The sequence below is a fragment of the Electrona antarctica genome (assembly GCF_951216825.1).
Source record: "Electrona antarctica genome assembly, chromosome: 9".
In the NCBI taxonomy this organism is placed as follows: Eukaryota; Metazoa; Chordata; class Actinopteri; order Myctophiformes; family Myctophidae; genus Electrona; species Electrona antarctica.
The window spans coordinates 21,931,346-21,956,212 of record NC_136790.1 but is presented as its reverse complement, the minus strand read 5'-3'; the positions used below and the strand labels follow the sequence as shown (position 1 = coordinate 21,956,212).

At 41.8% G+C, this 24,867-nt stretch overlaps 1 protein-coding gene across 2 annotated transcripts; it reads left to right on the top strand.

Annotated features, from left to right (window-relative positions):
• The first annotated feature begins 1,945 nt into the window (after window positions 1–1,945).
• Window positions 1,946–20,863, top strand: LOC306929758 (alkaline phosphatase-like). Of its 2 annotated transcripts, none has more exons than XM_079510412.1 (12): window positions 1,946–2,049; window positions 5,565–5,739; window positions 7,206–7,325; window positions 9,092–9,207; window positions 10,722–10,896; window positions 11,831–12,006; window positions 12,443–12,583; window positions 12,756–12,825; window positions 13,063–13,197; window positions 15,516–15,707; window positions 16,773–16,892; window positions 18,176–20,863. In XM_079510412.1, exons 2-12 carry the CDS (start codon window positions 5,664–5,666, stop codon window positions 18,448–18,450), a joined length of 1,596 nt encoding a protein of 531 aa, XP_079366538.1. In that variant the 5' UTR covers window positions 1,946–2,049; window positions 5,565–5,663; the 3' UTR covers window positions 18,451–20,863. The 2 variants fall into 2 exon arrangements, with proteins under 2 accessions (XP_079366538.1, XP_079366539.1); XM_079510413.1 differs by lacking the exon at window positions 1,946–2,049 and adding an exon at window positions 3,605–3,923.
• Window positions 20,864–24,867: the final 4,004 nt, after the last annotated feature.

The following is a 24,867-nucleotide window of genomic DNA, read 5'->3' as shown; positions in this document are numbered from 1 at the left end:
AGTCATCATTTTGAGAAAGTTGTATTACTTTCAGAAACTAATTAAATTGTCATTTTGCGAAATTGTCTTATTATTTTTAAGAGAGTTTTGAGATTATTTCGACAGGTGGTGACATATCATCACTATTTCAAGGCATATCATTTATAAATGATATGCATTATGTTATGTCATCATAAAACAACAAGAATGTCACCGTGTGTGTGTGTGTGTGTGTGTGTGTGTGTGTGTGTGTGTGTGTGTGTGTGTGTGTGTGTGTGTGTGTGTGTGTGTGTGTGTGTGTGTGTGTGTGTGTGTGTGTGTCTGTCCGTGTGTGTGTGTGTGTGTGTGTGTGTGTGTGTCTGTGTGTGTGTGTGTGTGTGTGTGTGTCTGTGTGTGTGTGTGTGTGTGTGTGTGTGTGTGTGTGTGTGTGTGTGTCTGTGTCTGTGTCTGTGTGTGTGTGTGTGTGTGTGTGTGTGTGTGTGTGTGTGTGTGTGTGTGTGTGCGCGTGCGTGCGTGTGTAGTCGCGCGCGCGTCTGTTGGTCTGTTGATAGCTGATGATACCGGTATTATATCTCTAAAGTGATTAAAACGGCTATGTATGTTACTGTCAGGGGAGGATTATCCAACGGGCCTGTTGGGCCCAGGCCCCTGAGCATGAGCGTCCGTGTGACCGTGAAGAGGCTCAAGCTCAGGGGCCCCCCAAAAAAGGGAAACAGTGAATAACAGTGACGCACACGGTCCTTGTCACAAGTAATGTTATCAGTCAGGTGCTACGATTTGCGTGTTCGGGGCCAGCACATGTTATGACGTCATATGCTGGCCCCAAGCTGACCGTGCAGGTATGTTTTCCGTCATCCTACGAAGCATATGTCCCATGACGTGATGAAGATATGTACCAATGTCCCTTAGAACGCACGTGATATGATGTCATACGGAAGCTGACCGTGCAGGTATGCTTTCTGTGAACCGTGATGAAGATTATGTACCAACGCCAGGGTATAATTGGTTGACGATGGTGACGTAATGATGATATGTTTCAGTGTCAAGTACATACGCATCAAACCACCCAGCTAATCACATTATACCACTATACCACTCAGAAACTACATATACATACATATAGACATATACACATATATGGACATATGAGCATATGACGTGATGAATATATGTACCAATGCCATGGTATAATTGGTTATCGATAGTGACGTAACGATGACATGTTTCAGTGTCGGGTGGACTAAAGGTAATGCCCCTATGTATACAATCTGACACCACTGCCATAACAGGCATAAGTAATCATTACCATACTTCAAAATACTACTTTTTCTCCTCCAAAAGCAAGGTACGTAGCAAATAGCTAAACCTAATAATTCAATATTGCAAACGTTCCTTCACAGAGAGGCTGAGATTTGAAAGTTTGTAGCGGTCTACAGTACTTACACGCTCTGCTTGCACACTAGTAGGCCATTTATGGCCTACTTGTGTGCAACAAGCAAGTAGGCACTCGACAGAGTGTATTTCTAGTTAACAATTTTATTCATTTGTGTTAATAAAATAACCCCAAAGGTCCTGAACCATCATGATACGGTACATTACATTCATTTCTAGATCCGCCTATGGTTACTGTCATGCTCATTCAGCACGGCTGGAGAGCCTATTTCAACCAATTGCTTGGTCAGAACTCTACCTGTAGGCCTATTGTAGTTATCTTGCAGATAATTTTAAACGACCTGTAGGCTACTGTAATAATTTCACTCCACTTTTCTTCTTTTTTGGGGAGACTCCTCTGAGTGCGTAGCCTACCACCAGTCACCAGAGGGGGTACCATTCCCGCCGTAACATTGACGTAATGGCCGCAGTCGACAGACAGGGGGTGCTCATGATCCACATATTGTCATCATCACTTTCCCAGCATGGCATCAGTATTTAAAGGGCGGTTTCTCCTCATTGTGGGACACAGACCGCTATTCTCAACCCCTACAGGAGTCAGAGCCAAGTTGGACCCTTGTGTGAGCTACCGCGGAGAAAGTACGATAGCCTACTTGTTGCTGCAGAATCCCGCGTGAAGTAAGTACAAATAACCATACACTTTTACACATCTAAATCTAATCTAATTTACACCGGTTACTTGGGACGAGTCTAGACTAGTCACCAACGTTGGCTGAAACATTCACTGGTTAGTGGTTGCACTCCATGAGCACCAGGACTTGGAAACACGCGTTTATCCTTGAGCAAACGCAATTATGAAGATCAAGTCAATTATTTATTTTCACAATCCAATGGATTTCCTAGAATTAAGAAAATATTCATTTTCACGAGGACTAATAGTCTACTATAGTACTAGCCCACAGGACAAGGAATCCAATTATCCAAGACCTGTTCTGTGGTCTGGAAGATATACAAAAATAAATAAACGAGTCCTCGCCGGTTTCGTCATTGAGAGCCTAAAATAAATAACGAGATAAATACAATATAGATCGATAATTCATAGGCTATAGTATAAATGTCAAAGAAATAAAGTCAATTGTTTTTTGTATTAACTAGTTATAACTTATGAACCAAACCAGATTCGTGCATGCTTCTCATAAGGAGCCTAATATGCAATTATGCATGTTGGATCAGTCCGAGTGTCCGACATAATTGCCCTTCAGAGCAGTGCCAGTAGTTCTCAACCTTTTCAGGCCGAGACCCCCCAAACGAATCATATTTTAACTGGGGACTTGGAATTATAGGAGTTATAGTTTGACTTGGTTCCACAGATAGATATTTTGAAAATAGCCGAAATACAAGCTCACAATGCCTGAGGAATTGTGAGCTTATAGCCTATAGATCATATTTTTCTTCCCAAAAAAAAGGGGGGAAAAGCCTTTTCTTGATTAATATAGGCCCATTGACAATTTAGCCAATGTCTGACAATGTATAGTAGCCTATAGCTTTCTTTTGATGCATGGTCTTATTACCCCCCTCCCCCTAGGTAGCTATTACCATTAAAAAGGTCTTAAAAGTCCTTTGATTGTCACTGTGTCAATGTGATGCAAATACCCTGTATAAACCAACCACTGCATTAGACAATAGAGTATGCATAGCATTTTGGAGCTCCTAAACTGAACAGAGTCAAGGAGTCAATGTCAAGGAGCTGAGCTCGACCCCCAAATCGATTGATTGTGTATGTTATTAGACCCCCATTTGAAAATATAGTTTTCAAGCCAAAGTATAACATAATAGGGTTATGTTGTTAAACTCTTCCTTGATGGGGACCCACTGGAACCTCCTCAATGACCCCTGGGTGTCCCTGGAACACCACTTTGAGAACCAGTAGGGCTGCAATACCAGGGCTGGTTTCTGCAGTCTGCATGGAGCAGTCCCTCAGCTGTCACAAATCCATTTTCAGCTTTAGCCTACTTTGTGTATAGGCTAAACAGAACCGTACAAAATGAAATGGATCAAATCTGCCATCTTGGGTTTGAGCTTTCTTAATCAGTCGCCTCCATGTGCCCTGCACTGCTTATATTATTATAAATACATAATCTGCTATTGTGCCACTGACACACAACTGCAGTCTGAGCTACCGTATCTTCACACACACTTGCCACAGATTTCTTTCTGAGCCGTGGCACTACAGTCCGTGGATTCCCTGGAAAGGAAAGCTCTCTCCACTCTATAAGTTTGACTTTTATAAACCTGGACATATCTTATTACTACTATGAACATTGAACCTTATGTGGTGGCACTGGTGACCAACTTGTTTTCTGGCCTGGCACTGCTACTTCTTCAGCTGCGGAATGGACGGTGCACTGCCTCTAGGTGGATCTATGCATTTATAATGCGGATTTCTATGCATGCTCACTCTGTTGGTGTTTCAGGCTGAATGAAGAACACTACCAAAGTTTACATTTTTATGGATTAGCCTACCATACTTGCTCAGATTTTCCTCTGGCTTGGTGAGTGGCTGATCTGTTTCTGAACAACTTAGTGAAGACATTTGGCACAGTGATGTGTAACGTGTTGTTGTTTTGTTGATGAGCTGATTATTCCAGATATATATATATTTTTTTTTATACCATAAACCAGAAGACTAATATCTGCCTTGGCTAAAGGGAAATTTCACTTTGCATAAGTGGTACCAGGTTTTCCGTGCATGGAGACCTGGGTTAAAATATAGGTGGTGGGTTACCTTGATACCATGATTCATAGCACGTTCAGCCATGGGGCGTAGGTCAAATGGGGGTGAATGTAGCCCCGCTCTGTCTGAACACTGGAAGCCTAATATCATGCCATTGTTCCTGTGGTTGTGATGTTTTGTTTCATTCCCACGCAGGATAACAGGATTTAATTGAATCGATTGATTGAATAGTTTATTTAAAAGTACAGCAGCACGTTACAAATAGCTAAATAGATAATCACAAAAAAAGTCAAAGGCTTGTTTCCATTGTGGTCCATGTAAACATTCAACATTGTCTTGAATTTAAAAAAAAGTCCTAAGTGAAAATGTGTTCAGATCAACAATTCTGACCAGGTCTGTAAGCATCTTTTAAGTATAGCACCAATTCTCTCCTATTTTCTATATTATTAATTTAGCAAATTATAAAGCTATAATTTCCTTTATCACGATTCATATCGTAATAATAGTATTCTGTGAAAAATAATTGCCAGTGTAATTGTTGGTCAGCATTGTGCTGGACAGTGGAGAACTGTCCTGTTATTCAAATCCAGGGTATAAACAGTGAGGGTCAATTGATATGCTTGCGAAATGTAATTCAATCTCAGGATTTTGCTGTGTAATTTTGCCATGCAAAAAAACATTATGGAGTGTTCCTGAAGTCAAGTTTGTGGCGAAAATAAACATTTTAATGGTAGAGGTGTCCAGTCAATCATGTAGTGTTAATCGGCTTTGCTATGGCCATTAAACCTCTCAGTGATATGGTGCTCAATCCCATTAAAGCGACCTTGACTATAAACACACAGCAAAACCCGGAGTGTTCATTCATCTAAAAAAGTGTAAAATTGCACCCTTATGGGGAAATTTTTACACTTTAAGAGTTGAATGATCACTGCCGATTTTACTGTGTGCACGGGGAAAGGAGGAGGAGGGTGTAGATAATTATAGATGAAAGCTGGACCGGCCAGGACCCATAGGGGCCTCTGTTGTGACTGCTTATATTCACAGCGAGGTCTCCACTGAACTTGACCAACTTTCTCTTTTGTTCCTCCTGCTGCAAGCCCAGCAGACGTGCACAAGATGTTAACTGAAGTGAATGAGACAAGGTTGTCATGGACCAGTGCACCGGAATATCTCTTCTTCAAACATTGTAGATTATGTTCAATGTTTCTTTTGGCAAGGCATTCAAAACATCCAACTGTTAGCTTTAGTGTAATTCAGTAACTATCTTTGGGCAGTCCTCCACGAAAACTGCAGAATGTTTGAAACTATACCTGTAGTTTTGGCAAATAAGAGCAACAAGTGTGCTCAGTCAAACCATCCTTGAGTAAATAAACCGTAAGAATGAGTGAGTGACTGAGCGTCACTCAGATGACACAGACTTGATTACTAGTGTGTCGTCCTCTGCTCTTTCCTTTTGCAGGTGCGAGACGACAGTAGACAGAGCTAAATTAGCTCTTCAAAGTGGCATGTTTCAATCGTCTGGGATCACACCTCAGTCATAAAGAGAGACAACGACAACATGAAGGCGACAGCCCTGCTCATCATTTGCTTCTCTCTCATGTCAGTTGCAGCCCAAAGGAAGCCAAAGTTCCCTGGTAAGTTAAGTCTCATTCACACTGCAAACCTTGATGTTATCTAGACATTAGGGCTGACCTAATTTCCTCTTAGCGTGCCGTGAGGCGGCTTGATCTACAAATACACCCCCCAGCAATGACGTGCAAGCACACCCCTTGGGCATGATGCTAGAATGTCGCAGGGACTTATCCTCAATCCAACCATTATTGATGCTGAGCGCCAAATATATATATTTTCTTTTATTTGATATATATGTTTTGTTACACACTGGTGCCAGTCAAGATTGCAGGATCTTAATGCCATTGCCAGACGCTCTTATCCAGAGCAACTAACAAAATGCAAGGCCAGAGTAATTAGTGCCATGAACCCTGGTCAACCAATGGGTTGCCAAGAAAACAATTACTGCTACAAAGTAACTTGGATTACAAGTAGACTTCAATCCTGGCATCTCTATAAATAACATACTTATCCTTAAATCTATTATCAAAATGTCATCAGCTTCCGTGACAGGCCAATACCTTTGAAGAAACAACACAGGGTGTGTGACAACCAGTGGACTTGAACAAAGACTGACACTGTGGATTCTTAGTTTGTGATGGACTGGTTTCTCTCCATGAGAAGATTAAGGCCCCATCTTATCGTAACGTGATAAATGCAGTGTAGACTGGTGGGGGCTCATGTGATATTGTTGCCAGTAAGAAGCTTATGTTGGTAGATGTCAGTAGATGTCAGAGTAACTTTGGTTCAAAGAGCTGTCATAGCGTGATGCCATCGATATGGTGGTAATGGTAAAGTTCTCCTGTGTTGCTGCATCACACATTGTTTGTTGACAATAGAGCCCTGACCAATATATCGGTTTGGCTTATATATGAGCCATTATTTGACTTTTTCAGTATTGGCAATTGTGCAGCCAATTTGTCCCATTTTTTAAAAAATCACTTTGAATCTAGCATCCCTCTTTTGGACAAGACATGTTATTCTAGCTGAAAAACATTTTAAAAATCTCTATAATATATAGAAGAAAATATTGCACTTTTTGAAAAGATCATAACATCACTACAACTCTCCAAAATCGGGATCGGCATCAGACAGACCCACAATTATGGCATCGGTTGGACTCTACTTGGATGAAAAAGTTAATGTATAGCACAAGGGTTGGATAGGAGTAGTTCATATTTAAACTCCAGGGTGAAATAATAATTAAATTGACCCTCCACACACCTAGGGCTCCATTTTCACCGCTAAACCACTTATTCCTAAACTTCTTTGCCTTTTTTTTATATTTTGAAAAACATTTTTGAATAGTTCAACTAGCCAATCTACATTGACACGTTATGAGCTTGTAGACTGGCCATTTTAACTATTCAAAAATGTTTTGCAAAATAGTAAAAAGAAAACGGCAAAGAAGTTTAGGAATAAGGGGTTTAGCGGTGACGAAAATGGAGCCCATAATACCCTGTTTATCTCCCTTTGATATGAAATACAGACCAAGAGAAAGATCCCAAGTTCTGGAATGCATGGGCCCAGCGGACTCTGAAGAATGCTCTACAACTTCAGAACCTAAATAAGAACAAAGCAAAGAACCTCATCCTCTTCCTCGGAGATGGTAAGCAATAACACAAGTCTTTCAGTTTTCCCTTGTAACACAGTGATAAAATTACCGTCAGCAATTCTTAAATCCACTTCAATCCATTTTCAGCTGTATTTTGATGAAGTGGGCAAGAGCTCCTCACTGAAAGCCAGCATTGTTAATGTGGATTCCACAATTTAGCCCTTTGTCATTTGTGACTGATGAGATTAAGTATGCACTATGCAGTCAGCCAAGAATCTCCATTCAGCCAGAGCTAGGTTATGGATCAATGTAATCCTGAGTGAGGGTGAATAACATGTTTAAAATGCTTAAAAGAGGTATGTGAGCAATGAGGGGGGGAAATAACAGCTGTTATTCCTATACATTACTGGGCTTCTGTTTGTCAGGTTACTCAGTCACAAATTATAATTTATCATCCATTGGGATTTGGGACTCCTTCTACTCTTTCTGCATGCGTATAGCATATGTGTTATGTCCTCTCAGGTTCAGTAACACATGATAGGGTTGTACAGCTATGCAATGCATGGCCAATTGGCCATGGTAGAGAAAAGCAAAATGTATGACGCTCATTTGTCATTGGCAAATGGCAAGTAATTACCGGGGAACAGTAGGGAATCATTGTTAGTGTGTTCCCTATGATTGCCATTATGATAATAGCATGCAAACAGTGCATCATGGAAAGTGGCTCTGTCACACAATGAGCAATAGTCTACATCTATGTCATAGTACTGGGTTGGTAGTTAAAGAATAGGCTATGGACAATTTAATAGAACACTGTTTGGAGTTACACAGTCACAATTACCTTAATTACTATGAAGGACCTGTGTATCCACTGTGTGAAGCATTAGTAAGGCTTGGCAAACATCCATAGTATTGTATGCTCCATTGCTCCTGTCAAAACACTTTGCACATGAGGTTTATCTGTATTTATCTCTTGTTTTTGTATGTTTTAGTTGATTGCAATGTACATGCAGTATGTACACAACATGAGCTCAACATCAACAATGTACTGTATCTGTTTTATATCTATATCAACAGAGAGGGGATGGTACATCATAATATGACATAGCACAATGTAAAAGTGTGATGATTTGAATGAAGCGTGGAACCTGGGTTAGGCTGGGTAGCCAGATTGAGAGTGTGCATAACACATTTGACACACTGCATTGTCCATCCATGGAATGATTTGGCCAATCCAACTTCCATTCCACTACTGCCAGTTTTGTAACATGTTAAAAAAGCATGTCTCTTAAATTAATTGTAATAAAAGCATATCAGAAAAATACATTGAAAATAAGAATACAAAAACAACTTTAGCACACAGTAATACAATCTTTAGCCTTATTCATATTGCATGAGAAGGTGGGCACCAAGTTCAAAGTTTTCTTTTTTACATGGAGTGGATTTAAGCAGTAGCTCATGACTTTGTCATAGTTTGTTTTATTATGTTACAGGCTAAGGGGCTTTATTCGTCCCAACGTGGACCCAATATCATCCACTTTGTCCAAACACGCGCCTTAGCTGTGATATAATCACAATATACCATGACATGTCATGAGTTTGTGCTTTAAAGTACTAGCTAGCACATTCCAAAATGAGAGAGAAGGGGTCATCATAATAGTATGCAGTGAACGCAGCAACACGCTGAGAATGAATGCCACTCACACGCACACAGTTAATGTACTGTAGGAGACAGGCTATGCTCTTTTTCTCTGCACCCCGAGGGGAAAATGGATGGATCCGCTGGTTTCTCTAATAGACGGCCTGCTTTTGTTGCACAGGAATGGGCGTTTCCACGGTGACTGCCGCACGAATACTGAAGGGGCAGCTGAGCGGACACAGTGGGGAGGAGACCCAGCTAGAGATGGACAAGTTCCCCTTTGTGGCTCTGGCCAAGGTCTGACTCTCTATTATATCATAGAAGATAGCGCTTCATATTGATCTGCCACTGCTTGTTAATAGCTTCCATTGATCCGGATGACAAAACAAGGTTATACACTCTGTCATGTCATATTGAAAGTGCATTATGTTACAGAGTTTTAAGGCATATTAAAAAAAGTTATGGTGTAATAGTCGACTTAGTGTTAATGCCTCTGTCAGTGCACAGATTGTGTATTTATGGCTCTATTCATAACTTGACTACAAGTAATTATAATTCAGCATGTTTTGACATTGTATATTATAAGAATGATTGTTGACATAGTGAGGGTAGGACTTAGCAAGAGATCAGCCAGAGAATCGGAGCAGCAGGAGCGTTATTGCAGTTGCTGTACCGCACTGTTGTGACGAAAAGAGAGCTGAGCCACAAGGCAAAGCTCTCGATCATATACCAACCAACTTTGTCACATGCGGCCGAAATGAGTTTTCTCTTGACGGGTGGCTGGAGACTCGGAGTAGAGCCACTTCATGTGTAAAGGAGCCAGTTAAGGTAGTTCAGGCATCTAGTACGGATGCTTCCTGGTGCGTACCACTGGGAGGAAACCATGGGGCAGACCAAGGACCAGATGGGCTGGGATGATGGCCTTGGAACGCCTCGTGATCCCCCAAGATGGAGTGGCTAATGTGGCCCAGGAAAGGGACGTCTGGAACTCTTTGCTGGAACTGTAACCCCCACGACCCCCATCTTCAAGCGGTTGAAGATGGATGGATTGTTGACATCCTCATTATGTCAACAGTCAGCTCACATCATCACACAGCAGTCATATTGCACTCATACCCGAACAGTAATGGATTATTTAAACTTTGAATGTCCGCCAATGTCGATTGGCTATATCTTCAGTGTGTGACACAGCGCACAACCAAGTATAAATGGAGACAGATTATTGATTTTTTTTTAATACTGTTTTTATTAGTCATTTTGTATTTTACATAACTTCAGAATATCATTGACAGATAAATGAGTAAGAAAGTAATATAAAACGAAAAAATAATAGTGACAGGTAGTGTAAATGTTCCAGATACAATACAAATAAAAGGTATATAAATGCGATAAACAAGACAAAAAAACAAAAAACAGTTAAACAGTGACAGATGGTAACATCAGGACAGACACTCTTGCTCTCAAACTTTCCCAACAAGTTGTTGTGCCCTCTTGAACAAAAAGTTAAGAAAAAAACACTGTTCCTTTTAGTTTTTTCCTTTCAAATTTTTGATTATGTTATCTATTGTGTAGGAGGGGTTAGCGTGCACTTATTGAAATAGTCAATGAAGGGTTGCCAAGTCTTGTAAAATCTGTCTTCACTCCCTCTCAATTAAAACCTTATCTTTTCCAATTGCAAATAGTGCATAACATCTTTCATAAGTGTAGTGTGAGTCGGAACCTGTGCTTGCTTCCAATTCAACAGTATCAGTCTGAGATTATTGAAAATGTTAATGCTACTTACTCATGTAACTGGCTTGCTATCTCTGCAGACTTACAACACCGATGCACAAGTGGCAGACAGCGCGGGCACGGCAACAGCATATCTCTGTGGGGTCAAGGCCAACGAGGGCACAGTGGGCGTGAACGCAGCTGCCGTTCGCTCCCAGTGTAACACGACGGCAGGCAATGAGGTCACCTCCATACTCCGATGGGCCAAGGAAGCAGGTAGAATCTTGGATGATGCCATTCGATTGATGCTTTTTCATTTTTATTCAAAGAGCCTGTGTATGTTTTGTGTATGTTGTCAGTATGGGCGGAGTGGAAACAAAAAGCTCTAAATCCTGTCATGCAGCAACAACTGGTATGGAATTTGGCAAACATTTGTTGAAACAAGACACTCCATTTCCGAAGTTCAAGGCTAAATGCTGAGAACTACTCGAGTACACACAGAACCACATACTATGGTCTAGTAACACTCCAATCAAATTCCTGTAAATCAACTCAGATGAAAGCTACAGTAACCCAAGTCACAAAACCTCTAATTTGTCTTCAGACTTTAACCACATAAACCCTAACATCCCTATTCTGGGCAAAAATAGGTGAACATTTGGAGAAAATGGCAGTGCTACAGCTCACAGCATGTCATGTGACATATGTTGGTTTAAGTAGCCTTGGGAACCAACATCAGGATTTCCGTAGTCTTGCAGCTTGGTGTGCAAGAAGTATACCCCCTGGAAATGATGCTAGTATATCACAGGAACTCCAATCGAACCCTTGATTCTGAGTGCCAAGCAGGGAGTCCCTGGTCTGACTCTGACAATCTTGTTGTTGTCGTTTTTGTGTTTTGTAATAGGTGCAATAATTGATAATAATATTTTTATATTTGTCATTTATTTACCATGTAAATCCTTGAATCTGTTGTGCGTATTTTGTCTTCCATGCCGTTTCACTTGTTTCAAGGCTGGGAAAAGCAAACAAATGGTGCTCTTTCATAAGGGCGTCATGATACAGTTCACCTACTGCTCAGCTTAACGACTGTGCCTGTGAGGGTATGCGCATGCTTAAAGTGAATGGCACATCGAAGACACCGGCGTCTTTGCTCTTCTGTATTTGACTTTCTGTTCAAGGCATCATTCAGAAACGTGTTTGTTTTCTACAGGCAAGTCTGTGGGAATAGTGACGACAACCCGTGTGAACCATGCCACCCCTAGTGCTGCTTATGCCCACTGTGTGGACAGGGACTGGTTTTCTGATAATGAGATGCCGCCAGAGGCACTACAGGCAGGCTGCAAGGACATCGCCAGGCAACTCTTTGAAAACATTCCCAACATTGATGTGAGCTAGGACTTTCATTTTGTGCTTTGTTTTTGTCTTGTTCAATTATACAGTCAATAGCTGTGTTTGAGTTAAATGTCTGTTGTTACACGCCGTCATCTCTCTGAGGAAAGCTGTAGGGCCAAAACAAACAGTGTTTTGAGTGGTTTTGTTCTACTATTAACAACTAGCCCATTATTAAAGGTATAATAAGTTGGATTTGTTGGTTGTCATTTATAAAACACAAGATAAAAAAAAATTGGCCCCTTCTCCTCAGCTCCACAACACCAATAGCACACACCTTCTGACTGAAATTGAAGCTTATTCATTGCAGCTATTATAAAGACTGAACTATATTTCATCAGATTTTCAATTGAAGAAATGTCAACATGACAGTTTTATCAATTTATTTAAAAGTTATTTTTTTTAAAACTGACTTTGTTCTGTGGATGTCTAGGTGATTATGGGTGGAGGGAGGAAGTACATGTTTCCCAAAAACACATCAGACGTGGAATACCCTGGAGAACAAAAACACAGCGGGACCAGGAAGGATGGAAGAAACTTAGTTCAGGAGTGGATTGACAGGACTAAAGAAAAGGTGAGTTATCTTTCAACTCCCATCTTTACTCCTCTCCAACAAGTTCTGCTTCCCTCTTACCAATTAAATTCACATATTCACGAACAGGACCGTGACTGGCATGTTAATTTAGACACCCTATAACATGTTTCCCACTCGCCCTCACCCCTGTTTTTTGTTTTTTACTTAACAGAACGGCCGTTATATTTGGAACCAGAGGGAGCTGTACTCGGTGAATCCTAATACCGTGGATTACTTGTTGGGTGAGGTTCCAGTCTGTCTCATGTCATTATGAACATCTCATTTCAGCCCTGTGTAAAAAATAAATAATTGAAAAGAAATTCTGGAAATAGCTTATCTATAAACTCACAACACAGCTTGCGGATGTGCTATTTTTGGAAACATGTTGATCAAGTGGTTATATTAAAGGAAGTGCTGTAGATTTCTTCCTGTTATTGTAATATCTTATTTCTATATGAACTGCTACTGTGTTATCTCAGGTCTGTTTGAACCTGGGGATCTGCCGTATGAGCTGGACAGGAATAGAGAGACAGATCCTTCCCTGACAGAGATGGTGGAAGTGGCCATTAAGATCCTCAGAAAAAACCCCAATGGATTCTACCTGCTTGTGGAGGGTGAGTTGGCTCATTCAAGGTGAAATTGGACAGTGCAATGTTAAAGGAGAGACATTCCACTACTCTCCAAAATCAAGAAACGTTTTCAGCACACCTCGCATTAAAATGCAGAATCTGGGTAACTAATCTGGATAATTAACCATCCTATCTCACCCATATCACATCCAGATCTGATTACACTCTGATTTCAACATGTGCTGCGATGTTGTTCACAGCTTAATGCATTAACATAGTTATAGCGCCATTGGTCTTTGTTTTTGGTCAAACCGTTAATTGGTCTTAAGTGCTTATGATCGATCGAGTCGTGATACTACTTATATTAGCATCAGGTTGCTAGGTGATGTTGTCAACAGCAATGGCGCGCACCATCTGCGCACGCATCCACGCCCATTCTATTTCTTCAGATCGCCTTTATCTCCAATTCCTTGTCCCAGATGGCATTTATATTCACCAGTAAGACGCCTGAGGGCGAGAAGCAACCTCGCCCGCATGCACGCATTCGCCTGGGTGACAGCAGACTGCTGGGTGAGCGCTGGCACTTTGGCATGGGGGGGTCAGATCAACATGGAATTAATTCTGTACTGGCCATATAAGGAGCATGTGATAGCATCTTAACTCTTTTTTTGCTGCTAGCTGTTAGCATAAATGTAGTTAACCTGTGCCACTGACTGCGTCTACTTTAAGAGTCTCGGTTCCGTCCCGGCTGTAGCCCCCCATACTCACTGCACGCATTTGCTATCATTAGCATTAGCGCACAATGTTTACCTGTCGCCAGAAACGATGCGAGACAAAGTCACAAATGACATCCGAACTTTGGATGATCACCAAGGACAGCGCTCCTAGATTACGATTTATGGAGGTTTGAAAATCCTGCTTTGAACCGAGGTATGACTCACTTCTTTCTTCCAAGTGGAAGACGCTCACTGGCCTCCCTTTCAACTTCTACCTGCTACGGCTTTCTCCGCCTGCTCTCTGTTCATGCAATCTATAATAACCATTCCACTCCTGGTGATTCTTAATGATTTTACCCTGCCCAATCTCTTCTCCACAGCTTTTCCTATCACTCGAGGATCACTAAACAGCCCGTCGGCTTGAGCATTGAGCAACCAATACCATCCCGACCGCATAGCTCTCACTTCCTTCATCACTTTCTAACAAAAAATAATAGAATACGCACATCACTTAGTAGAGGTGCTGGGTTCAAAAGTAGCTTCAAGAAAAGAACCGGCACACTTATCTGCCCCAAAAGTTATACTTTATTGACGACGTTTCGAGCCAAGGCTCTTCATCTGGTCAACCTCATCAAGAAAAGAGAAAAGAACACTCACGCACACTCATCTTCTCCAAAAGTTTCGAGCCAAGGCTCTTCATCTTGTCAAGATGAAGAGCCTTGGCTCGAAACATCATCAATAAAGTATAACTTTTGGAGCAGATGAGTGTGTGGGTTCTTTTCTATTTTCTTCTCTTTCCTCCTTTCTTTCTTTTCTTTTTATTTCAATGCACTCTCAGTTCCTCCAAACCATTTCTTTCATTATCCAAATCCTCCAAATCCTGGTGTGAATTACTGCGAAATTATCAATTAATCCTGGAGGGTAGAGGGTTAACAAGTATTTTTTCTTATCCAGATAAAATATGCAGACATACATGGATACAAAGTATAGGCATGCTCACATCCCGTTATGTTTGGAACAAGAAGGATTTTGGTAATTAAAAGCATCTGGTTTCTGTCAAATTCTGTCATTTGGCCCAGTATGATCATAACAATGATGAGAATAATATCTGATATGATGCACATTTTGTTTGTTAAAGTTATTTCTAAATTCTATAACTCAGCTTAAATCACTAATGTAAGCCTTTTATTGTATAATAACATGAGTCATTACCACCTTTTTTGTGCTGAACCTATGGGTTGATTGGTACAAATGTCCATACTCATTTTGTGGAATTACAGCATTCCACAAAATGAGTCTGTAAATTACAATTAGAGCATGCCGGTGTTATCAGTACATCGATAATATCGATATATGAAACAGGACCAGCAGGTGCAGTTAGATAGGTGTCTGGAGCCATGGTTACAATGTTTGCATAGAAACAAGGTAATGAGTTCCTTCATGTCACATTAATGTAAAGCCTGATTCAGATTCATTGTGACTTGTAAGCTTAATAGAGTGCCTATTTTTGACACAGGACACTCATACGGCTAAGCACAACTCAGGGTTAAAGTTTGCATACTGAGGATGCTTTGCCGAGGTTGCTGTGACTTAAATGTCTCATCCGTTTATGGGAAGGAAGGAAGCTAATCTGACATCTCTGCACAGGAGGTCGTATTGACCATGGACACCATGAGGGCAAGGCCAAGCAGGCGCTGCATGAGGCTGTGGAGATGGACCGGGCCATCGGCCGAGCAGGATTCCTGACCAGTCAACATGATACCCTGACTGTCATAACTGCAGATCACTCCCACGTGTTCAGCTTTGGAGGCTACACGCCCAGAGGAAACACTATATTTGGTATGTAATACTGGGCCTGAAATTCATTTTGTGAAGTAGCATTGTTGCTATGCTCCAACACACACGTGACGTGCGTGTGCGTGTGTGCGTGCGAGATAGAGCAGCGGACGAGATAGACAGATACTGTATAGTAGATTATGGGAATATTTGATAGGCTGCAGTATAGTAAGAGGTCAAAGCATTTATCTGGCGACAGTACAAGTCTACTACTGTACGTGTACGTCCTGTACAGTACTCCTTATGCACAAAGTTCATAATAATGATAATATGAAAAGATAATTTACACTTCACAGAAATAGCGGTGGATAGGAACTAGACAAATAAAAAGGACCAGGCAGACAAAAACAATGTGGACGACGGGGGAAGGGGGGAAATGGAGAGTTTTGTAGGAGACGTGTAGGCTGGAGATGTTTGCGCCAGTATTGGTCTGGTATTTATTAATGGCTTTTGGCAAATGCTCCAAGGGAGAGGGAGCGCTGCTGAGTGCGTGATAGGCCTGCGGTCATCCACTCCTGCATTTGCATTGGCTGATTTTATTATTGACATTGCTGTAAATGTGTGCCGGAATTTCCTGCATTATAAAGTGCTGAATTTTCAGAACTCAATTAAATGATGCGCAATTCCCATACTGGCCCTGTATGTAGTATTATCATGATGTGCACTGCATTATGATGTGCACTTTTTATTAACCCATTTAGACCTGAGGCTGCTTCTAAAAACGCCTTCTAAAAAACATAATCATCATAAGTCATATGTCCAAAACTGTCAAAAAATAGTAAAAGTAGCAGATCTACAAGCTCAAAACATCTGCTACTTTTGATGATTTTGTGACACTGTAGTATTATGATCAAGTAGGGCATTAATTCACAACAAAACACAAAAAGTTATAATATGGAAATAAGACGTTTCTGCCCAACAACAGTGATATATAGCAACAACTAAAATGACACCAAGGAGTTATAAGGTATAAGAACGTGAACGTATACTGTAGGTATTGTCTGTATTAATTTATTTTTACTTCAGAATTTGTTTAGGTGGAATACGTAATGGTTTCTGTATTCGCAGGTCTGGCCCCCATGATGAGTGATGTGGATCAGAAGCCCTTCACGGCCATCGTATATGGGAATGGACCAGGTTTCAAAATGGTCAACGGTGTCAGGGAGAATGTTTCCACTGTTGACTACCGTAAGTGAACTCTGGAACTGTCCAGATTCTGTTTCATATTAACCACAAGAACCCGCCCACTTCAATGTCTAGGACTAGGTAGTCGAGAAAGAGCGAGAGATTTTCTATTCACTTACATTACCCATACAACACTACTACGAGGCTTCCACACATGTATAAAAGTCAGTGGTTCTCAAATAATTAATATCAAGGACCACAAAAGGGAACCCCCCCCTAAAACTAACAAGCCAAGATAGTAACAAGACCGCCCAGGCAGCAAGACCAACACAATTGCTACAATTAACAATGTGAAAAGCCTTTAAAGTTTATTTTGCTCCCAGTTGCATCAAACTCTTGCAGAACGGAAGTGCGGAAGTCTCGCACCCACTCAAGTGACTACTGCCCAATCACAGCACGTCTTTTCTGGGGCTTATCAATTCAATCCAATGGAGCTTTATTGGCATGAGAAATCAAAGTTGACGCCTGCGGTCTCAGAGGCTACATTGCCTCTGATTGGCCTGCCGAACACCCCCTTCTGTGATGCACGCAGACGTTTGCCAAGCTTCCGCTATATGCTTCGCAAGGAATCTCGAGAAAGCTTGCCTACTCTCGAGAAACACAGAGCCGAAGGAGGCGCCTACCGCCTAGTATGATCATACCCCTATCCAACTATGAGCAGGATCTAAACAATGTGTGTTAAACAAAAAAAACAGAACCAAAACCCAAACCATACAAACGGATCAATCAAGCTCTCCCACACAAAGAGAACAAACAAAATGTAAACAACCACGAGAAAACAACCAATAGAGAAGAAAGCAACCAACACATATATACACACACCAGATTGACTGAAACAGCTCAACTTCCTGTTGATTTTGCCATTTGTATTAGGAAGAAAACCTGGACTGGATCCGGATCCAGATCTTCAAATAGTATTAAAATCAACAAGAAGTTAACATTTGTATTTAAAAAACAAAACAAAAAACAAAGTACTGGGTTTGGTGATGCTCTATATTGTCTGACTCAACTTTGTGTTCATTTATGTGCTAAAAGAGTGAGTTTGAGAGCTGTTTTGATTGATTGTTTCAGCATACAATGTAAGTCAATGTCCTCATTGACTTACATCGTATATTTTGAATTATCAATTTCTAATCAATGGAGCAATTATTTTTGATTTCTTGTCTACCTGTGGAGTTACATGGAGTTGCAACGTTAACTACACAAACTCAAGTGGCCTTGCCCTTTAACAATGCTGTCTTATCTTTACTTACTACAACTTTTCTTTTCCTATATGTGGTTGACAGATGAAAAGAACTACCAGGCCCAGGCAGCAGTACCTCTGCGTATGGAAACTCACGGAGGAGAGGATGTGGCCATTTTCTCCAAAGGACCCATGGCTCACCTGCTACACGGGGTCCACGAGCAAAACTATATCCCCCATGTCATGGCATATGCAGGCTGCATCGGCATGAACAGAGACCATTGTCTTATGACAGACGGCGACAATAGCAGATTAAGCCCAGCGTTACCCAGCCTGGGCCTAGTACTTTTTATCAGAGTGGCCCAACTTCTGTGCTGACCCCACACCCCTCCAAAACCATGATCCCACTTTCAATGTCCTAGTAAAAGTAGCTCCACATACGTTTAACCAGTTAAATGTACTCTCTCTCTGTGTGTGTGTGTGTGTGTGTGTGTGTGTGTGTGTGTGTGTGTGTGTGTGTGTGTGTGTGTGTGTGTGTGTGTGTGTGTGTGTGTGTGTGTGTGTGTGTGTGTGTGTGTGTGTGTGTGTGTGTGTGTGTGTGTGTGTGTGTGTGTGTGTGTGTGTGTGTGTGTGTGTGTGTGTGTGTGTGTGTGTGTGTGTGTGTGTGTGTGTGTGTGTGTGTGTGTGTGTGTGTGTGTGTGTGTGTGTGTGTGTGTGCGCGTGTTTTACTCAACGGCTTTGACCACGGGACCACTGTCACATTGTTAGCATTAATGGTACAATACGTTCTGTATGTGTTTTGTATTACATTTTGTAAAGATAAATATTCATGAAATTCTAACTACAAAAATTGTGTAGCGGCTGATACATTTAAGGACATGATTTAGTTTTATGGAGTTAAATTACTTGTCTTGAGACTGAGTTGGCCCAGAAATAATTGTCAAAACACATTTGAATGATAATATAACATGGACCACGAACGCTTTTGAGATTTTCAAGTGGGCCCTGATCCAGAAATGGTGGGGAACCGCTGGACTAGAGGTTTTGGATACTCTGCAGCGCCTCTGACATCACTGGGTGGCCATGCGAGTGCTATTGTGTTAGGTAACCCGGGCTGGGAGGGCAATGAGGCAATCTATAGGCCGCTCAGGGTGCCTGTCAGCAGGGTTGCTGCGGTCAGACGATACCATGCACAGTATATCCGCGGAGTGCTGTGCTGCACCTGGCGCAGTCATAACTGCGGTGTCAATCGGCTCTCATTGTTGCCACTTGACACTGCAGATTTATGGTTGCCGCTCGGCAGATTCATCTATAGGAGAAGGCATGTGATTTAAATACATTATCATACCTTCTAGAGATGCGTGGATTGGAGTTATATCTGCGGACCCCGCGGTTATGGCCAGTGTGGGCGTATTGAGTCATACATACATTTACATTATGATTAATAGCGGATCAGTCGTGAGTCGGTGAAATACTACCCAACGAGGAAAATATGAATTTGGTGAATAGCCTATGAATTTGGGTGTCTTTTCTTCCAATTCTGTGAATTCCAAGTCTACCAGCTTTTTTGCTTGTCCGCTGTCATATCCATCTCCAACAGGAGAGGCTCATTAACCTACAGTGCGTAAAGCACACAAGGCATAGCAGCGTAACTTCATTGATTCTTTAAATCCCCTTCCCTGACGACAGGTCATGGATGGTCTAATGTTACTGTAGTTCCTCTAAATGTGTCTCTAATTAAATTACAATTCTGTGTACAATTAAAAGCCGGGCCGCTAATAATGGCTGCAGGTGCCTTGTCAACACAAACAAATAAATGCCGGCGGAGTGTTTTTTAGTAACATACAAGTGTCACAAGGTGGCTATGTTTGTTTTGATACCTTCGATACCATATGGCATTCCCCAGGGGTCCTTGAGGGGGTTCCATTTAGTTAATATAGCATCAAGATCAGTTTAAACTATACATCTGATATTATTAAAAAAAAGAATCGTGGAACATTTTAACGTCACAAATCTTGTATGGGGGTCCCTGGCACATTTTATTTCCTCCGGATGTGGGTCCTCAGCCAAATATATTAATTTGGGGGTCCTTGACATAAAGATGTTTGAGAGCCACTGCCATGTGGAACAAGTGTAATTTTCCATAACGATAGAGAGCGAACATGGCTTCCAGATGGTGGTTTGATGTACAATTCAAAGAGAGCTTTGCAGTATGCAGAGGAAACTCAGGAGAGGAAGCTGCAATGTGCTTTTATCAATGTTCTGTTTATCTACACATCCAAAAGTTCTGCTGTTACACATACACAGGTTCATAAAGTAATATTGTTTGGAGTAGTAAGCAGCCGTCCTCCTGATAAACAAGCTCCATCAGAAGTCAACCTTTCCCGCAAATGATTCATTGATTGATTGATTGATTGAATACTTTAGTCAGAAATGTAAACGGTAGGGAGGTACAGTATTTGGCTAAAAGGTTAACACAAAAAAGTCCTGGGGACTTGTTTCCCCCCTCATGTTTTTAACTAAAACCTTTAGGATAAAATGCACAATAGTGTTTACTGTTGGCTCAGCAAATGACTAGGATTGACCCTTTTACTGTATGTAGATCTAATACAAGTCTACCTCATAAGCTTTCATCTGATTCACACAATCACAGTGTGTCCATCAGCACAAATGAACAAAAACTATAATAGTCCTGTCCTGCAGTATGAATTCTCATAACACACTGTCCACCTGATGTTGTGATCAAAAGCAGAAATTGTGATGTATCCTAACCAATAAAAGTGATATTTTGGGTTTCCATATGTTCATCAACCAAATGATTTGTTAGTACCTTAATCAAACACTACTAAAACACTGCATCTATAAGCAGATTGGAATGCAGTGTACTGTGTTCCACATCCATGAGCTTCAGCAAAGCTGACATGTTCAGCTCCGCTTTATCTCTGCCTAAACTACCAGTTCTATACTGTATTTTTCCAGCTGCACTGTTATGGTTTGAGTGAACTGAAGCCACAGTCCCTGGCATTGAGTGGTAGCTGGGAAAACAAGAGGAGGGCTGTTGTTGGATGAAGCATGAAAAATTGAGGTTTAGTTTAAATGGAATGGGTATGAAATAAAGTCCTCTCTGTCTCTCCAGAACAATTCTCAATATCAGCACACATACTTGCTGCTTGGAATGTAATTATAAGGCCCTCCAGCCAAGCCATTTTCTGTCTGTACAATTTACAATTCATAAGCATTTAGTTGATGCTTTAATCCAGAGCGATTTACAAAGTGCAAGATTGGAGTAAATTGCATCAATGCTAGTAATTAAACAAACACCGGTGAAAATGGCCAAGTGAATAGAGGGCAAAGAAAATGACCTAGTGCTTCAAAGTCACTTGGATACCAACAGTCATCTAAATAACATACTTAGCCAATGCAGACAAGCCAACTGTATTTACACACAAGGAGCCAGGAGTGAGAAGATGTTTGGAGTGGGGGTCTTTAGGGAAGGGACTCAAAGGAGTGTCTTAGGGTTCCCACACATTTTTAACAACGCATTTTCACAACTTTTCCTGAAAGAAAACTGAAGAAAAACAATAAAATGTGAGGTTGTTGTGCCCCACCCTCACAACAACCCCCCAATCCACCCCCTGCTCCAACATGATTTCATTTTCTTCAATTATTCAGCTGAGGTGGGCTACTTGGAGCTAGCCTGGCTAATAAGCCAGACCGAATCAGCCGTTGGCAAAACAAAATTGCCTGCCGGCGTGTGATTTGAGTCTGGCTTATTAGCCAGGCTAACTTGGAGCCAACTTGTACTCTTCATGACTAAGAGAATCCTTCATGGCTATGAAGAAACTCTGATGATCTGCACATTTTTCCATTGGGTTTCCGTAATTATCCTCTATAGTCTCCCAATTACAAACATGATTACTAAATGCCCTAAAATGCCCATTTAATGCTTTGGAAGCTGCAGGCTGCAGACATTGTGTGAACTTGAGAGTGAGACTAACCATAGCGGTCAATCCTATAGACAGAAAATTTGTAATTAAGGCAGTGAAGCACATACTCAGCTAAATTGACATTTTAATTACAAGCATACTATGAAACCAGGCTCTTAACTTGGCATAATAGCTCCCACATAAAAGAGCAGCTTTAGCAGCACAAAACTAACCAAGCCCCATTGTCATAAAATAAGTAACATAGCATCCTGGCATGCCTTGTGTATGCAGTGCTTAGTTTTGTTGTTGTTAATTGTGCTCGTTAATTTTGCTTAGGGAATGGTTTTGCATGTTTACATCATAATTAATTTTGTTGTTTAATGTTTATCGTCCCATTTGGTCCTCCTTGGTCCCTGGTTTCTTGCATGTGTGTGAATTGGTCCTGAATGTGGTGGTTAGCCATGCACTGACATGGGAGCTTCTCTATTTAGCCATGCACTGACATGGGAGCTTCTCTATTCATGAATGGATCAGGGACCGATGATGAAACAAACGAGGGAGTGGGCCCCGATAAAAAGGGTACCTCCGGATAGCTGTTTGCCATGAAGAACCTGCACCACGAGCTCTGGCTGGCTGACATCCATGATACATGCATCATTGGTTTGGGCCTATGGGATCACCGCAGAGCCATTGTCTATACTCTGCCTCTTTGGCTCAGAGGCAATAGCCCTCCAGCGTCACCAAGGAGCCAATTATGCCAGTATTCAGCCTCAGAAACAGTCTGTGCTCCTGATGTAAATAATTCTGGGACACTCTATAGTCCAGAGCGCTATGCAAGCCAATGAGGTCTCTGAGATCCTCATCCCCTGCTGGTTGTTCCTCCCACAAACCTAAAAACTAAAACGTGATTGAGCCTTTGCCAGTTTCGACCCCCAGGCTAAAAAACATGGCCTCTGTGGACCTTTTAAAAAATATTTTAAAGACTCACCTATTCAGAGAAGGCCTTTGCTTAGCCTTTGTGATTGCAGATTTTGTCTCTTGTATTGATTTATTCATTTTCACCAGTTCGTTTTTTTCTCCCCGTCTAGTTGATTTATTGTTATATTGTTGAGAAAAAAAGAAACACCTCCACTACATTTGAGCAGCTGAGGGAGAGAGTCCTCCTGACCAGCATGCCCCTGTTGGATGACCTCCCCGCAAGCAAACATGCAATTAGGCTCTAAACAAACATTAAAAGTCCATAGACTTTCAACAGAATGTATCCAAATGTGAATCCAGCCTGCGACAGATGTGGCCAGTCGCCGGCCACTCTAGTTCATATGTTCTGGCACTGCACTAAACTAACATCATATTCGCAAAGTATATTTAAATCACTGTCAGACATTGTTGGAAAACCTTTTGACCCAGATCCACTGACAGCAGTTCTAGGAGTCAAAGGGCCCGGGGTCAAACTGTCTACTTTCCAATATAACATGGTAAAATATGTGACTTTACTGGCTCACAGACTGATACTGTTGAATTGGAAGCAAGCACAGGTTCCGACTCACACTACACTTATGAAAGATGTTATGCACTATTTGCAATTGGAAAAGATAAAGTTTGAATTGAGAGGGAGTGAAGATAGATTTTACCAGACATGGCAACCCTTCATTGACTATTTCAATAGGTGCACGCTAACCCCTCCTACACAATAGATAACATAATCAAAATAATATAAAAACAGTATTAAAAAAAAAAGAAGTCCATAGACTAGGCTGGCCTATGATGTAATTTCGGAAAGCCATGCATAAAAAAATCACGCTCGTGTGAAGTGAGGGGCGCAGTGAGGGCAGTGTGTATATCAGCCAGTGTGAAGTGAGGGGCGCAGTGAGGGCAGTGTGTATATCAGCCAGTGTGAAGTGAGGGGCGCAGTGAGGGCAGTGTGTATAGAGCGTCGCAGTCCCGCCTCCTACCCTGACCCAGGAAATGAAACCCAATGCATTATTCTCATAGACATTTCGTAAAGTATTTATTTAAAGACGGTTACGCCGCGGACAAAGCCAACTCGAGTCGTGACAACTCATGACAACACAAACAATATTTTGGACCAAACAAATAATTACAAAGAAGAAAAACAACAAAGAAAGTGTTGTAACCTGCCGTTTTTTTCTTCTTTCTAATTATTTGTTTGGTCCAAAATATTGTTTGTGTTGTCATGAGTTGTCACGACTCGAGTTGGCTTTGTCCGCGGCGTAACCGTCTTTAAATAAATACTTTACGAAATGTCTATGAGAATAATGCATTGGGTTTCATTTCCTGGGTCAGGGTAGGAGGCGGGACTGCGACGCTCTATATCAGCCAGTGAGGGGCGCAGTGAGGGCAGTGTGTATATCAGCCAGTGTGAAGTGAGGGGCGCAGTGAGGGCAGTGTGTATATCAGCCAGTGTGAAGTGAGGGGCGCAGTGAGGGCAGTGTGTATATCAGCCAGTGTGAAGTGAGGGGCGCAGTGAGGGCAGTGTGTATATCAGCCAGTGTGAAGTGAGGGGCGCAGTGAGGGCAGTGTGTATATCAGCCAGTGTGAAGTGAGGGGCGCAGTGAGGGCAGTGTGTATATCAGCCAGTGTGAAGTGAGGGGCGCAGTGAGGGCAGTGTGTATATCAGCCAGTGTGAAGTGAGGGGCGCAGTGAGGGCAGTGTGTATATCAGCCAGTGTGAAGTGAGGGGCGCAGTGAGGGCAGTGTGTATATCAGCCAGTGTGAAGTGAGGGGCGCAGTGAGGGCAGTGTGTATATCAGCCAGTGTGAAGTGAGGGGCGCAGTGAGGGCAGTGTGTATATCAGCCAGTGTGAAGTGAGGGGCGCAGTGAGGGCAGTGTGTATATCAGCCAGTGTGAAG